This window comes from Gasterosteus aculeatus, chromosome Y (genome assembly GCF_964276395.1).
Source record: "Gasterosteus aculeatus chromosome Y, fGasAcu3.hap1.1, whole genome shotgun sequence".
NCBI classification, from domain to species: domain Eukaryota; kingdom Metazoa; phylum Chordata; class Actinopteri; order Perciformes; family Gasterosteidae; genus Gasterosteus; species Gasterosteus aculeatus.
Window position 1 is genome coordinate 12373148 of NC_135709.1, and position 17151 is coordinate 12390298.

The window sequence follows — 17151 nt, forward strand, 5'->3', positions numbered from 1 at the left end:
TGCAAGAATAATTGCATCGATTGTTTTTTTTCTGGTGCGGTCCCATTGTGCTTCACTCTGCACTGGTTAGAGGATGAGATACCGCCTCATCTCCTAATTAGTGGACAGTAGTTGAATAACATATAATACCGTCTTTGGAAAATGCCTCCCCCTAAAGTACATACATACATCATGTGTATTAACAAACCAGGCAAGCTCTTCCAGCATTTTATACCGCCATCACCGTTAAATTCCCTCTGGCGCGACCATAGCGCAGTTATGAACATACACGTGCTTATAATCCTCAGAAAGCAAAGCACAACTAATCCCATCTCTATTTCATTTCCGTTTAGGGGCGTGTAAATATGAGCCATCGTTTCGTGCATGTGTTTTACATAACGGAGAAACAGGCCACCACTGTGCTTCTTTGCTTTTCTATGAATTATGTAAAATATGCTATACTTATATTACTGAAGCTCTTGCAGGATCCCCGTGTCGCATCACACACACTTGAGCCCCCAGGAGGCCGTCAGTAGCTCCTCACAGGACGCTGAATTGGCCGAACCAGTCAAACGCATCAGTTGTAAATTGAACAGGCCATTTTCTTGCACTATGCAATCTTATATGTCTGGTTGCCCATTGTCTTACTGGCTGAACCGCGGAATGTCAAATTCCTTGTATGTCTAACATATTTTGGCAGTAAATGTTGTGAAATGCGATTCCTGACCCCTGATTGAAACAAGAAAGGATGGATTTTTATGGGATCCCGCGAGATTCAAGCTCTCTCTCAACGCACAAAGGCTGAATCAACCCAAGCCACGAACCCCCCGCCCGCACAGCAAGTTCTTACGCATCAGATGTGTTCATTGTGATCAATCAGTAACAATCTGTTCCAAATGTTGAGGGAGGGACACGGTCATTTACATACAGGACCGGTTGTAATCCACAGCCTCTTTTTGCCGTGTCGGACAACAGAGCCGATAGGCGTTAGGCTCACAACAACTCAAAATGTTCACTTCTCTTCTGCTCTTCCCATCAGTGTGTCAACACTGTTATAATCAGCAGCTCTAAAACCCTTGTACTTTGCTTTATCTAAATATGCATGTAAATACATTTTGTCTTCTGACTGTCTCCAAACAGCTTCTTGCTAAGACTGGACTCATCCTCAGATCATATCAATCTGTGCGCTGCTTGCCGTTGGCTTCTCTCTGGCTTAACATGGCTACGTACAAGCAAACACTGATGTCTGGTCCCGCTGAAAAGCTTGGGGTTCGGTGGCCGGCTGGTTCACCGACGCAAACAGCTTCTCGGAAAACCTTTGGTTCCCTCTTCGCCAGGCTTCCAGCTCGTAACAGTGAGTCAGGTGAGCTCAGGATTATTCGAGCAGGCAGGCTTTGCCAAAGCATCTAGGTTTGTAATGAATTATGTGTGATGATGTCAGCAGTGTGATGCAAGCGACTACTTCCCCGGCATTTATCATAGAGTATTAATGAGTTTGGTCATCATCAGTGACACCAAAGCATTCACCCCAAATTCTCTCCCGATTTCTATATTTAAATATGCAAACTTTATAAGCAGCTATTCTCAGTAGAAAAGCTCTAATTGACCGTACTGTACAAAACATGCCGGGAGCCGATGAAGACGCAGCGTCCTCCCTAAGGTGGAGCCTAAAACAGATTTAAAAACAGTCTGAATATTTGACTTCCTATTCATTGCTTTGACAGTACTCCAAACAAATGCTTAAGTTGGGCCATGTCTGCTGGATGTGTAAATAGGCAACAGTTTGCCAAATAACATAACTATAATAGGTGTCATGGGTAGTCTGCATGGAGGCGACGATTGTTCATAACGACAACAAGTGTGAAATATTTCATATCTATAATGTAAAAAGGTTAATGCTGCTTAAAACGTTGCTCTAATACCAAACAATTCCTTCCAAAAATGAAAACATTCATTAACTTGTATTTCTCCACTACTAATACTAGTAATATTCTGTTTATTTTCATATAATACTATGTTTCTTAGCAAATTTGTCCAAAAATAATATCTTGTCTGCTGTGTTATGAATCTTAAGTCCAAAATGGATTGCAAAGTTGAAACGCTTCCATTGATTGCTCAGCATTGGTTAAGAGAGGCCAACTTGTATTTGTGAAGGACAAACAGGCACGAATAAAAATGACAATACAGAATTATGAAAAAAGAAACAAAAACATATGTGGAACTAAATTTGAAGTAGTTTTTCTTTTTTAGCTACATGAATGTTTTGAAAAAAGTAATCTGCCAGCCTGAATGAACTTAATTTTATCTGCAGTGAGGTAGGAACTATATATATATATATATATATTCATCTTAATCTTACCCTCCTTTGTGTGTGTCAGCGGAGGGGGGCCTCTTGCTCGCAGTCCCATCCTGGTGGACCTTTTTATCCAATGATAGCGACAACGGAGCATCTCGTACGGGCAGCCCCAGCACCAGCGTCTCCTTGGTAACGGATACGGCCTTGTCACCGGTTCGACCCATGTGCTTCTTGGCGTAATCAAAGCCCTGGACAGGCTGGTAAGGGAAAAGGATAACACACACCAGGAGTCAGAAAGAGTTATACAAGTCAGAGCTACTGCAGCTTGTGGATCGATCCATGCATCAGGAATCAGGAAACATTTATTGCCAAAATATGTCAAACATATAAGGAATTTGTCTTGGCGGTTGGTGCGTGACAGTAGAAATAATAGACAACAAGACAGCAGTGCACAAGTAACAAAATAAAGTAAAATGAAATGCTAATGCTAATTTGTTAAGCACACAAATCTAAACTTTGTACTTTTCTTCTTTATAAAATTAATAAACCAAAAGCTACATAATGCATGACACAAACAGCGGATTCAGCAAATTAAGCACATGCAATGACAGAAAAAGCAACTCAAGATACAGGTTTACGGTGCAATATTTTATCTTTACCACACAGCACAGCCTGGTAAATGCTATAAAATTACTGAAAATCAATGTAATATAGAACACAATGGGTTATAAAGCGGCACAACATATCTAGCAACTTACACCACGAATAATGTATAGCCAACTATAGCTAATGTTGTTAAGACAGTCTCAAAGTATAAAGTCAAAAGATAAATTCAACAATCAGAGCAAACAACAACGTACAGAAGGAATTTTATTTCCCCGAGACATTTTTGAGAAAATGCAGTGTAAAAGCTGGTTTTCTGTCGGCTTAGCAGACATCGAGGGCGCCTTATAATAATTTAATAAAATGGCCTACTGCCTTACAGCCATGCGATTTGCTGCAGCTGAAAATAATTGTTGATTTCGAATTTGGTTTCAACAAATAAATTGTGACAAATTTGCTTCATCTCATTTCGCAGCGCAAAATGCAATTTTATAAAAGCAAATCTCTAATGCAGTCAAGGGTTATAGTATGATGTAATGCCGGTCCTCAAAATAAAAAAGAAACCTACAATACAGCAAAAGAAGAAACGCAGCAAACGGATCGAGTGTGTTGTAATTCTGATTCAATCACCAGTAAAGAGCTGGACAGCTGAATGAGGCACAGCGCCGCTTACAGCCAACATGACTAACTCACCTGAATAATAAAGTTAAAAAACCTCCATGATAAGTGTTTGCTCCATTTCAGATACATGTAATTGAATGAACCTCCCTCATTGGAAACCAGTTATCATCACTCTCCAAACACCACGGCTGGCATAATAAAAAAGTTGGGAGGACCAATAAATAATAGAGCTTAACGGCATCTTTGAAGCCGGGGGTTTTGTCATGAAGAGAAAAAGAGAAAGATGGATGCGTTTTGCTGAAGCCTCCAAGGCAAACACATTCTTTGTATTGCTAAACTGCTTTTGAATTACGCAAGAGAGTACAAGAGGGGTGTTGGGAGGGAGGCCCTATTTAGGTTACACAACTAATCAGCCGAAACCCAGATTTTTTTGCCTCCGCTTTCCTATTTTTAGCGGCCCCAGAAATGGCCTAATGCATTTGATGATGCATGCTCAATCCTGAGTGCATGTAGGGTTAGGCAGTGTTGGCATCCGGCTGACGGCGCTGTTAATAATTCATCAGTCATACACACCTCTGAGCCATCAGCCAGCTCCAACACACGTGGCGGTAAACTGATACATGCTTGTGTGGAACAATGTCAATGCACACACATTAACATTATGGGGGGGAGGCGCTTGTTCATGACAAGCCAACAAAGGGCAGGAGGCCGGGTGGTGCATTAAATGGGCCGCTGCCTCCACCAGCCATGTATTATGTGTATGGATTCACGAGCGCTGAGAGTGACGAGCTGATTCACGCCGCACATCGACGGGGAGCGATGCGCTGTTCAGAGGCTGGCGGGTAGCGGATGTCATGGAAAGGGGACGGTATGGATTCTCAGGGGTGACAGGGACAACAGGCGTCCCCTTGGAGAGTGCGCCTGACATTTGGCCACTCGCATGTTACTGCACTGGCCCCAAGATCCTTTCTCTTTCTCTCTCTCTCTCTCTCTACTCTCACTCTTTCATTTGTCCCTTTGCTCCAGCACCATCTCCCTCTCTCCTTCCCCTGTCCCCTGACGACTTGTATGACAAAAAGCCATCTTTCATCTTGTGTGAGCCGCCCGGTCGGATGAAGACATGGGCCTGCCTCTGATCACTCCGTGAGGGATGGGTGGTGTTTATTCTTCTCCCAAATCTGCTTGGAAAAGCGTCAGAGTTAAGGAGTGAGGAGGGGAGAGGAGTCCAACCACGTCTTTCACTGAAAGAATCACGTGAAGTGATTGCGTGCTCGACCCGGCCTAACCACCAAATTACCCACACTTATTTTCCCTTTCCGCTCCGTCAAACAGACGCTCTTCTTCTCGTCTAATTTTAACTTAACCAACAGCAGCTTCATGAGGTACAGCAGATGGGAGAGATATGCTCCCACCAGCCATATTGATTTAGATTCAGCTCTAGCAGGGCGACAGTGGATGCGCAGCACAAAGCCGAGTGCCAAGAAAATGAATCAAAGAGTGGGCACATCAAGGATGTGCAATAAGAGACATGGCAGGGTGCACTGGGGACGAGCAGCCGCACCGCTTCCATTAGCTCCCCCTGGGGCAGGATGCAGCAAAATGTGACCTGGAGGCCCTGCATTATAACGCCATTGAGCAGCATACTAATTATAAAATAGATTGCTTTTGCTTATTCAGCCCTCTATGTACTCCACACAGCAGCTGGCCTCCTGAGGCTTCCACACCTATGCAAGGAGGCCAGATGGAGAGCGTACCGGCCGCAAGGCGGACGAGCTGTGTGATGAGGTCAGCCGTACTCACTGCGCAATCACTCTTTAATGCCTCAACACACACTCAGACCTAATATAAGCCAGAGTATCGATCAGCAGCCGCTTTAATTTGTCCTGCTTGGTGACTGATAGGGAGGGCGGGCCGGGAGGAGACTACACGGAGGCATGAAGACACACAAATACGTCTACTATTTTGGCTTAGGAGTCAGTATTCTTGTCACTTTGACTGGATTTACAGCAGGCTTTAAGGTTTGAAAATACTTTAAATGCATTCTGAACAGATCTCAGTCAAATGTAAATGCAATCAGTTATGAGAAAACAAATTGAAATAGTCAAATTTGATTGGTCAAGTTTTGTGGTTTCATGTTTGTTTTTTTGTGGGATTTTTTTTCCTCGCAATGACCCCTTTCTGTTAAAGATTTTTTTTTGTAAGAATAAAAACGCCACAATGATGGATTAAATGGAGAAAAGGTATTTATGAATTAAAGTAATGGGAGGTCAATGCACCAACAGCAAACTACATTAAAACTATTTAATTATAGCATTTAGTATGAGAATAACAGTGCGCACATTAAGACTGACTCAGGTGTAAAAAAAACCTGTTGCTCACACCCAGTTACCTATTGTATGAATTCCTGGGAGTATGGGGTGGAAGGAAATGTGGTCATAATCAAAAAGAACAGCGCTGAAGGCAAAGGAAGTGAACCAGGTGGGTGTTTTTATTAGTCTCTACAGTATGAAATTCCATTGTGTCCCAAAACACAGCCAGCATGGACAGCAGCCATTACAGCAACCAGTAATTCTTTCAGTGAACACGCAAGTCTTATTTTTGAAGAAGAACAGTTTTAATCTGTGCTTTAATTAGGGATCAACCGCATTTGCCCCATAAACACTTCCCCACCCAAATCCCTGTGTGAAATATGTATTGCTCATCCATGCCACTGCTTAGGATTAGAGGAGGCTAAATACAGCTGAGGACAAGAACAGTGTTTGCAGCCTCACGGCACCACTTTTAATATTTCGGCACGCTTTAATATTTGATGCTCTCTCTTGTAAAACACAGAATCATATTAAATGTTTACAGTGGATAGTGAAGGTAAACAAAACCTTAGCTAGGAAGTTTAAATGTTTATATAATAACGTAGTATGAGGAGATACAGTAAAGCAGTCTGGTTGTCAGGCGTTTGATCCCTTCTGTGCTTTGGTGTCACATCAGCTCCATTACAAAAAAATGCCCTGTCTTCTAATCCATTACTCCACCCGCTACTCAACTCCCTTTGCCTCTCAAGGGACAAAGACGGGAGAGGCTGGACCAAAATAACCTATGGATCAGCTGACACCGGCACCCAGGGCTCTGTAGATTCTTTTACTTCTCTGGCCATTGCTCTGCTTTGGGTGAGGTACATAATTCAGTGGAGAAGCCCATATAGTGAAAAAAGAAGAGGGTTGGGGGTCCGTGTTGTGCTCCTGCTGAGCCAGTGTGGGATGAAAGAGGCTTCATCTGAGAGGATAAAATGGTAGGACTGAAAGGGAAAGGAGCTGGCGGATAGGCAGTCTGGGCAGATGACACAAGCTTGAGTCACTTTTTATGGCTGCTAAACAAATAAAAATAGATTGGCCTGGTTTGCAGGTTTTAATCCTTCCTCTCCGCCGTCCATGTTTACGAGCCCTCGGTTAAAAACACGGCTTCTCTTTGCCGGCAGATTTCAGCTCATTTGCCTATTTTTACGAGCTTGTTGATTCAGTCAATTGACTCGGACCAAAACAATTTTAAATCTCTCTGGATGTGCTTTTTGAATTTAACACACCTATTTAGTTTTCCTTTTTTTTTTACACGGTTCCTCACTGCCTCTCCCCTCCACTCCTATTGATCCACGATCAGAGAAATCCTGTCCACAACACAGCAGCCACATGCAGAAGCTAACCCGGCAACGACGTACGGCACGTACAGAAAGCAACAACATCACGCAAAACTCATTCAATAATGCATTAAACAGTCAATTCAGTCAGTAATCCACCCAGAGACAAGAAAATACCTGGTGGTGGTAACTGCCCTCCCTCCGATATGACGTCTAAACAGGGAGAGATTAGGAAGGACAAGGTCATGCAGGGGTTAAGACATTACAAACGGATAGAGTACAATGAGGATAGGGAAGGATGGCATGTGGCGTGTTTGTTATATTGCTAAGGAAATTAATGTGACTGAGCCAGAAACGTGAGCACTCGGACAATTTGGAAAAAATAGGCTGATGTTATTCTTTGTTTGATCATTATAATTAGTTAATAAACAGATATTAGGAATAGAACTAAACCTGCTGATTTTCTCGATAACCTTTTGATGACCTCTTTGTTTCCGGTGATCAAGCCCAATCAGAACCCATTGCTTCCTACTAACAAAGTAAATCCTTCAAAACGGGTCACGATCATAGAAATTGTCTTTTTTTCCCCTTAGACACTCGTTTTTTTTAAACAGCTGGGCGCAGTAGGTTTTAGCAAACATTGCTCAATGCTCCTTTTGCAGTCGCTATTATTTTTAATCCGCAGATTAGTAAACACTTGATGCTCTTTGGGTTCCTGGTTCATTCAAATACCGCTTAATATTTGATACATTTTTGTTGATAGTCACAGCTTTTAGGTCTTTTTTGATATGATGCAGATTATGCATCTTAGTTCATTTATAACATTTAAACGATTCCTTTACTGGCTTCCGAAATTTGAGCAAACAGATTGCAGTTGATAGTCGGTTTAATCGCGCGGGAGCTGAAGACTCATTATCATTTCAAATGTGAATCACATTTCAGTATAATGGAATATTAATTGTAGCCGAGTCACGTTGCGAGCCTCTAGAGAACAAAATGAGGTTGGCAATGATATCGCTTGTTTACCCCTTCAATAACTGCCGTGACACAGGCTATTGTTCTGGCGCCACAACCCGATCCGACCGGCTGTTAGCGATCTACTCCACGCAAGCTTGTCTGACATGATTGATTCCTATTCAACCTCAAATGAGTCGATGACGAGTGAGTGCTGTTGTCGCAAAAGGGCCAACATCACGCGAAGGTTCACTTCCGGTACACTGAGTCCTGTCCATTTTCTTTTTCCTTGGCCGATTAGCCTTCAAAGCATGCATGATTAGCGACGACCACGGGCTATCGGGCGCGCGAGAGAACAAATGAGCCGGGCCCGCACAGATGGGATTACATCTTTGTGACTCGGAGAAACAACTTAACACAATGGCTTTGCTGGTTCACGTGCCATTCATTCGCAAGTCATATCATTTTCGTTTGAAATATCACAGAGCCGTTGGCTTCTGCGACACAGTAAGGGTGAGTGGTGTGGTCTGAACTTTTTGGGGTGAGATTCTGGAAGGACGCAGCTGGTTATTATTAATGGTAGAAGATAATAGAAAGAAGAACAAGCACAAAAAGATGATGTAAAAAGGATGCATAAGGCAGAAAAAGAGACACTCGCACGACTAAGTCTGACAGTTTTACCTTTGAGCGCGTTTTGAAGTTCCTGAAGGCGCCAGTTTTGAAGATGACCCTGTTCCTCTTGCACAGGATCAAGGACACCATGACGACCACCACCATCAGCAGGAAGAGCGGCGTCAGGACGGCCATGATCCACAAGTTGCTGGGCGACGTCTTTACCACAGCTACAAAAACAAAAATACCACCAAATGACCTTCCAGTGATTAAAAAGCACACACTTTGCAACACAGGCAAATACACACTGTTCACTACATTTCCTCTGGGGATGAGGATATGTCCCCTCTGTTTTAATTAAATCCTATTTCTGTCCTTCTCCCTTTTATAGTTCTGACTTCTTTCCACACTTGGAAATACAGATGAAGAAGCACCTTTTGGACTGAAAAAACACAACACAACACAGACTTTCAGTTTTTTTATGGATATGTGCTCTATATAAGCTCTGAGGGAAATGTCAAATGAGCTAGTTGTCTTTGCAAAAGCAGCAGCAACAATAAATAGCGCTTGAAAGTCTGTTACCACGTCAATCTATAGATTTATAGAGAGAACAACTAAACATCGAATAGATACTAAATAAGGACAGTGCTGTTTATCATTAAGGAATGAGATCTATCAAAAACTAAACAGGATTAAATCAGGCAGTTTACATAACAATTACATTTTTATTAAAGGTCATTTTTTATATATTGTTTTATCTTCTCTATGATTTAAATATGTAAAAAGCAATTATCATTGCCGTGCTCTGGTTTTTATATTGGTGGGCCAACAGTTTCACCTGTTTCCTTGAACTAAACTATTAACCGTCTTCTGGCTGCCACTTCATATTCAGTGCAGACAATGAGTGGTATCAATATTCTCATCCATCGTTCAGTGGAAAAGAAAAGTATCATGTTTCCCAAAATCTCCCCAAATGAGCTGAATGAGAAGTGCGCTCTGTCAGTTGACTGTGCATCTAAAAAATATCTCATTTTCATATGATAAAAATTCCAATGACAATGTGTGTAAATATGCAAAAGGCAAAAAGTGGAAAGTCCTATATTTAAGCCTACTGTTTCTATAACTGGAATAAATCAGCTGGTACATGAACAAATGGGAATTTAACATATTTTACGCTATATTTTGATATAGAATTTTTATCTTAGTGAACCAGACTTCTATAGGCAGCCTCTTTTTATCAGACGCGAACCAATTGAACAAGCGAGAGTTGTTAGAAAGAGACTCATTGACATCACATTTTTTGTCTCTCATAGTTGACTACCTTACATGTTTACCTGCAAGAAAATCCGACACGCTACAATATGGTCCCCTGTAGATTTCTCAGCACTTTTTCCTGTTAAATATGTTTATAACTACATGCCATTAAGTGCTAGTAATGGACACTGACAAAATCAAACCCTTGATTTGCATCACGTCTCTTGTGCCTGCCTTGCATGGCCCATCACACATATCACACATAAACATGTAACATGGGACTGCATGGAATGATGAACCGCTTACGTTCAGCCTGCACTTGCACAAAGTATCCCAGTGTCAGCGCCATGGTCTGGGAGTCCAGACTGCTGAGGGTCTTGGCGGCGGCAGACCCAGTGATGGGGGCCCCGTTTAGCTGGGCGTAGTAGGTCATCTCCGCTGGGTTTTTGGGACCGGGCAGCTGACGCATGCTGACCATCTGGAAGAGGACAGACTAAGTGTCCAACATCTGCAACTGATAACAGTGTTTTGTAGACAAATAACATGGCATAATCATGTTGCACGGGCAACGTTTCTCTCATAGACAGACCGAAGCCATACACAACCCATTATTTCATCATGTCAGTGATTTTTTAATCACATGTACTGTGGCCCGTTCAAAACTCTGAATCGGCTTGTCTGCTTTGATCATGAAGACCATTTGCTGTGAGGTAACTGCACTTGGGGAAGACACTGAGGGATAACCGTTCTATCAAGTCTGGTAATCGGATTCTTTCATAAAAAGAAGAGATGTAAGATATTAAATAGTTCGATGATTCACCCCCCACCCTTTTGTTAACCGGTCCCAGTTGCCTTCAAAACTGGTGATCTGTGACCTCCCATAAAGCCTTTTGGGAGTGTGTAAAGCCCAGGGAGTCAATTGTTGTCTTAATTTGCTGAATATGGAACACAGGGCTGTTAATGGTACTGTGCCTTTAAGTGCCTTCTGTCCCTTCTTAATCCCTAATCTTCACCTCTGAGTATTTACCCAATATAGTTACAACATTATTTTTTTGAAGTGTAAACATATTCCTAACTTAACATACAAATATGACATGTGTTCATTTCATTTCTTGTGTGTTCATTTGCTGCCAGTGCTTTCATTCAGTAGCTATGGGAATCTACTTGCAAAACACTTAACTTCTTTTTAGTTCAGTTTTCAAACATACTCTGACATTATATGATATACCTTTCCCTATGCAACAAATGTTAAAATTGATAACGTTTGCTTAATATTTCAATTATTTTCTTCTTTGCAAATGTATTATCTGGTCTTTGACAATATTTAAAAAAAGGTAAAATGACAATTTATAGTCCATGTGGTGCCACCAATGAACAGTTTCCTCAAACATCACATGACAAAACTGAATCTGTGCTAAATCATCTGTAAATAAATGAAGAATAATCGTTCATCACTTTAGCTCTAATGCTCATAATCAAAGTTGTGTGGTGATTTCTCTCTTTAAGTGTTTCAACAGTGTGTAATTTTTGAGCACTCTTTGGCCGACAATCACCAATAAAACTAGAAGGGCTCTTGGAAGGGGAAGACCTCCCCCATTAGTGAAAAATAATGGGAGTTTATCAGGTCCATGTTTATGATCCGTTGTGTATGTGCACAATATCTGTATAATAATAACATATCTTGATGCCATTTCATGTGGACATTTAGGTTGCTCAGAGGATACATCCTACTGTAATGGTGAACCTACAACCTCTAATCAAGCTCCAGCAAGTCACAGTTCTTACTTATTCAATGAAAAATCCACATAGATCAAACCCCTATGGAGTGACGGTTGAATCCTAACTGGCCAATTTCTGATAAAGGAATGAGAATATATGGTATTCTTCAAAGAGCTTTGTTCTATTTTGGAATATGTTGTGTTACGACCCCGCCCTTCATCTGCTCGCCTGCTGGTGGCGGTGTCTTCTAGGGAGAGCGTGGGAGATTGCACACCCCTGTTCCCTGATTGCCTCTTAATTGTGGAGAGGATAAAATCCTGGATTCCCCCTCTCCACAGCCCTTCCTCCAGGGGAGCGACTGCCTCTGGAGCAGTCACTTTGGCCTACCTTTGTTTAGTTACCCAACTCATACCAATCTTTTCTCTCCCCATTTGGATTATGATTTTCCCCTTTGTTTTGAACCTAGACTTTGTTTTGTTAAGTTACCGTTATTCTGAACGAACAATTAAACTCTTGCAAACTTGCAAGTAATTTCATTGTACTTGTTTTCTTTATGTACGGTCGAAACAAGCTAGCCGTAACATAAATTGGGGTCTCGTCCGCGATCCTATGGGGGGTAGGAAACGTTGGTGAGTATTGGTGGTATGTGTGTGTATTTTTGTGAATGGTTACCTTTATAATTGAGAACTCTGGTTAGAGTGTTTCCAACTAGATTGTGAAAACAGTCCTTCCAACGGAGCACTGTTTGTTGTTTTGTTTTGTTATTTTGCCTTTCTTGTTTTTGGAGGTTATCCTGGGTGGAGATTCGCTCTCTGTAGGGGGTACGCTTCCGGACTTTCAGTTTGACTGATTGTCGCGGAGCTCAGCGTTTAATGTCGCCTCGAGCCCGGTACATCTCTGAAGACCAGGTAGGATTAGTTAGTGTTTCCTGAGTTAGGGGCTGGAGTGTTCTCGTATTATAAACGGTAAAACCATTCTACAAAAATAAATAAAGGTAAATCATTGAGTTCGTGTGTATAGGGCGGTTTATTTTCGCGCTTACTTGACTTGTGGGAAGTCTTCGGAAGTTTTTTGTGAATGAAGAATACGGTGACGTAGTTCCTCTTTTGAAGCAGTGGCTTATTGGAGTTGTATTTCGGGAAAACAGCGTCTCACGTGTGTTAGAGAGTAGTTTTGTTTGTGTTACTGTGCGTATACAAATACGAACAAAATGTCTTCGGTGCTCGAAGATTTCTTTGCGTTTTCCATCAGAAGCTTTGCTTGAGAGTTGTACAAAGGAGCAGTTGGTACAAATTGCCGAACGCTTCAGTGTCGATAATACTTCTCAAGAAAAGAGGCTAAAGGAAACTCTGGTGACTACTTTGAAGCGATCACTTGTGGATAGAGTTATAGAGATAATTAGTGAATCGTTTGTGCCTACTCCTGCTGAGGTTTATAGTGAAAGTGAGACCAAATTTGCTGAATTGTCTTTGCAAGAGAAGCAATCGTGTTTAGAGACCGCGAAAATTCGTGCTGAACGTGACGATCGCGCTATGAAAGAGCGAGCGGTGGAAAGAGATTTTGAAGGGAGGAAATTAGAGCACCAGTTAGCCAAGCGAAGAATGGAGTTTGAGTTGGAGAGGGAACGTGACGAGAGAGCGTTTCAAATAAAGAAGTTGGAGTTGGCAGTAAAGACCGCTGAAGTTTCACAGGCGAATTTGCCTCCTGTTTCACCGCAGCGGGCAAATACAGATGAACCTGTGTTTAACGTTCACAGAAATATGAGATTGGTTCCGCCATTTTCTGAGAAGGAAGTGGATAAATATTTCGATCACTTTGAACGTGTTGCTTTATCCATGAAATGGCCGAAAAGCTTTTGGACTTTATTGTTACAGTGTGTGTTCACAGGTAAAGCACAGGAAGTTTATTCTGCACTCTCACTGGAACAGAGTGGTGAGTATGAGGTGGTGAAATCTGCTGTGCTACATGCATATCAACTCGTGCCTGAGGCATATCGTCAAAAATTTAGAAATTTGAGTAAAACTGATGAATGTACTCACGTTGAATTTGCAAGAGAAAAAGAGAACTTGTTTGATCGTTGGTGTACTTCAAGGAAAGTTACAACTAAAGAACACATGGTTGATACACTTTCTGAAGCTGCTATCATGGCTGATGAATTTGTGTTAAGTTCAGTCTGTCTTAAAACCAGCGACATGAGCAAGTCCAAGTTTTGCTTTCATCCGAAGACGAAGTCTCCTGTGATGGGTAGGAATATTAAGGCGACAGTCGCTGAACATTCTAGTAAAACTGCACTCTCACGAGACATGGTTTGCTTTTATTGTAAAAAGCCTGGTCATCAAATATCGGACTGTCTTGTTCTTAAAAAGAAAGAGAGGTTTTCAAAACGTGTTGCTTTGGTTTCTACTTTGCCATTCAGTGTTGACGCTTGTGAGGAGAAGGATTGTCATTTATCCAATTCCAAGGATAAATCTGTTGATCAGAGTGTGAGTTCGTCGGTTGATTATACACCTTTTATAACCGAAGGGAATGTGTCATTGCTTGGTTCAAAGGAAACTGTGCCGGTGCGTCTTCTTCGAGACACGGGAGCCGCGCAGTCGTTTCTTTTAGAGGGGATTTTGCCTTTAACGTCTGAAACCGCTACTGGATCTCAGGTACTAGTGCGAGGTTTTGAGATGGGGTTTGTTGAAGTGCTTTTACATCGAATCCATCTGTCCTCAGCCATCGTATCTGGTGATGTAGTAGTTGGTGTTCGTTCTGCACTTCCAGTCCCTGGGATTACATTCATTCTGGGAAATGATTTAGCAGGTGGAAATGTTTGGGGACGGAGTGGTGTTGCAGCTCCGCCCATAATCTCATCTATACCCAGGAAATCTGATGTGAACAACTGTAGAGAATTTCCTGGTTTATTTCCAGCCTGTGCAGTTACTCGATCCATGGCACAACCATTATCTGAAAATGAAGTTGAAGTTCCATTACATGACACTTTCTTTTATACTTTTAACACAGGTGAGCAAGGATCTAAGGAGTCTAAATGTCCAGAGCAAAAAGACCTGAAGTCCTGCTCTTCGTTGCAGACAGATTCTGCAGTGCTGCAAAGTGAATCTGCTGCTACACCTGCAGTTCTGTCCACTCCTAAGAAAACCCATGTTGATCGCTCTGATGTTGAGTGTTCTCTATCTTCTTTGTTCCAGATGTCTCGAGAGGATTTAATTAGAGCTCAACAGAGCGATGACACTCTTAAGCCTTTATATTCTGCAGTGGCGTCTAAGAAGTGTTCTGATAATCAATCCTCTTCGTACTTTCTTGATGATGGTCTGCTTTGTCGGACAGTGGTCCTGCATGAATCTGTTTCGCTGGAACCTATAACACAGATTGTGGTTTCTTTTTCAGTGAGAGACTCTGTGTTGCATTTGGCTCATCAAGGTCTTGCTGGTCATACCGGCGTCCGTAAAACGTATGATCGGGTTTTGCGACAGTTTTATTGGCCAAATGTAAAACGCGATGTAGCAAAACACATTCGATCCTGTCATACATGCCAGATTACCGGTAAACCAAATCAAAAAGTGCCTGTTGCTCCGTTACAGCCTATTTCTGTCAGGTCCACTCCTTTTGAGCATTTAATAGTTGACTGTGTTGGTCCTCTGCCCCGGTCTAAGTCTGGTCACCAATACCTTTTAACTGTTATGTGCCAGACTAGTCGTTATCCAGCTGCTTATCCGTTAAGGTCTATCACCACAAAATCTGTCTTGAAGGCCCTCACTAATTTTATGTCGACCTTTGGCATTCCCAAAGTTATTCAGTCCGATCAGGGTTCGAACTTCATGTCCAAACAGTTCTCAAAAGCCCTGCGTCAACTGCGAGTCAAACACAATATTTCTAGTGCTTATCATCCGCAAAGTCAAGAAGTTATTGAGAGGTTTCATCAAACCCTGTAGTCCCTTTTGAGGTCATATTGTGTGGAGCTCGATGCAGATTGGGAAGAAGGTCTGCCGTGGGTCTTACTAGCGATACGTGAGGTAATCCAAGAAAGCCTTGGGTTTAGCCCAAATGAATTGGTGTTCGGACATGTAGTGCGGGGACCTACGGCTGTGTTAGCTGATGAGTGGCGAACGTCTAAACCTTCTGAGAATATATCAGATTACATTAGTGGATTCCGCCGTAGACTGTATGAGGCACGAGCTCTCGCTAAAAAGAAGTTGAGTAAGTCTCAAATGAAAATGCAAAAATACTTTGACCGGAAAGCTAAACTCAGAGAGTTTCAAGTGGGTGAACAAGTACTGGCTTTGTTGCCTCTACCTGCCAACCCATTTCAGGCTAAATTTACAGGACCCTACAGTGTGGCTAAACGTCTTTCAGATAATAATTATCTGTTGAATACTCCTGACCGGAGAAAGAAACAACAAGTCTGTCACAGCAACTTGTTGAAATTATATACAGCTCCTGTTTGTTCTGTTATTGTGAATGTAGTAAACTCTTGTGACTCTTTTCCAGAATCGTCTCCTCTCTTTAACAGCACGAGTGAGGATTCTTTAGAGAATGCTGATGAGGATGGAAGTTTTCTTTCTGGAGGAAAAGTCGACGGACGACTTAAAAACTCTGAGATCCTTCTTAATCTGTCCTCTCATCTTTCTTATCTCTCAGAGAATGAGAGGAGTGATGTCACTGAGTTGGTGATGTCATTTCCCTCTCTTTTCCTTGACGTTCCTGGTCGTACTTCTGTCATAGAACATGATATCGACGCCAACCTCATGTCCAGTTAAACAGAACGCCTATTGAGTCAATCCTTTGACAGAGGTGAGCTAGAGGTGAACTATTTGCTTGCTCACAATCTGGCTGAATCTAGTTTCAGTTCATGGAGTTCTCCTTGTGTTTTAGTAAATAAACCTGATGGCTCATATCGATTCTGCACAGATTATCGAAAATTTAATTCTGTGACAAAGCCGGACTGTTTCCCTTTACCTCGAGTTGATGACTGCGTCGATCATGTTGGCTCGGCCCGTTACGTCAGTAAATTTGACCTCTTAAAGGGATATTGGCAGGTGCCTTTGACTAGTCATGCGAAGGAATTATCCGCCTTCGTTACGCCTGATGCTTTCCTGCAGTATACGGTAATGCCTTTCGGAGTTCGAAACGCACCCGCGACTTTCCAGCGACTCGTAAACCGTATACTGTATGGAATGTCCGGATGTGAGGCATATCTTGATGACGTCGTTCTGTATAGTTCCTCTTGGTCTGAGCATCTCACTCAGATTAAAGAATTGTTCTCTCGCTTAGAAAAAGCAAATCTTCCCATTAATCTCGCTAAGTCGGAATTCGCGAAGGCAACCGTTATCTATTTGGGCAAGGTAGTGGGAAATGGTTGCGTAAAACCCATTGAGACGAAGGTAGAAGCCATTTGTACCTTTCCAGTTCCCACCACTCGTCGTGAATTGCAACGATTTCTCGGCATGGTCGGATATTATCAGAGTTTTTGCGAAAATTTCGC

At 42.2% G+C, this 17151-nt stretch overlaps 1 protein-coding gene across 6 annotated transcripts in view; it reads right to left on the reverse strand.

Annotated features, from left to right (window-relative positions):
• Positions 1-17151, reverse strand: part of LOC120812567 (UPF0606 protein KIAA1549L-like) — an 82826-nt gene that overhangs the window by 20992 nt on the left and 44683 nt on the right. For 4 of the 6 annotated variants that reach the window (XM_078097751.1, XM_040168664.2, XM_040168663.2 and 1 more), the window contains exons 10-13: positions 10254-10425; positions 8763-8923; positions 7305-7340; positions 2339-2532 (exon numbers count right to left, since the gene is read on the reverse strand). In XM_078097751.1, the coding sequence (XP_077953877.1) occupies positions 2339-2532; positions 7305-7340; positions 8763-8923; positions 10254-10425 (563 nt within the window). The remainder of the gene's footprint in view (positions 1-2338; positions 2533-7304; positions 7341-8762; positions 8924-10253; positions 10426-17151) is intronic. The other 2 variants (XM_078097753.1, XM_078097752.1) reach the window with 1 other exon arrangement.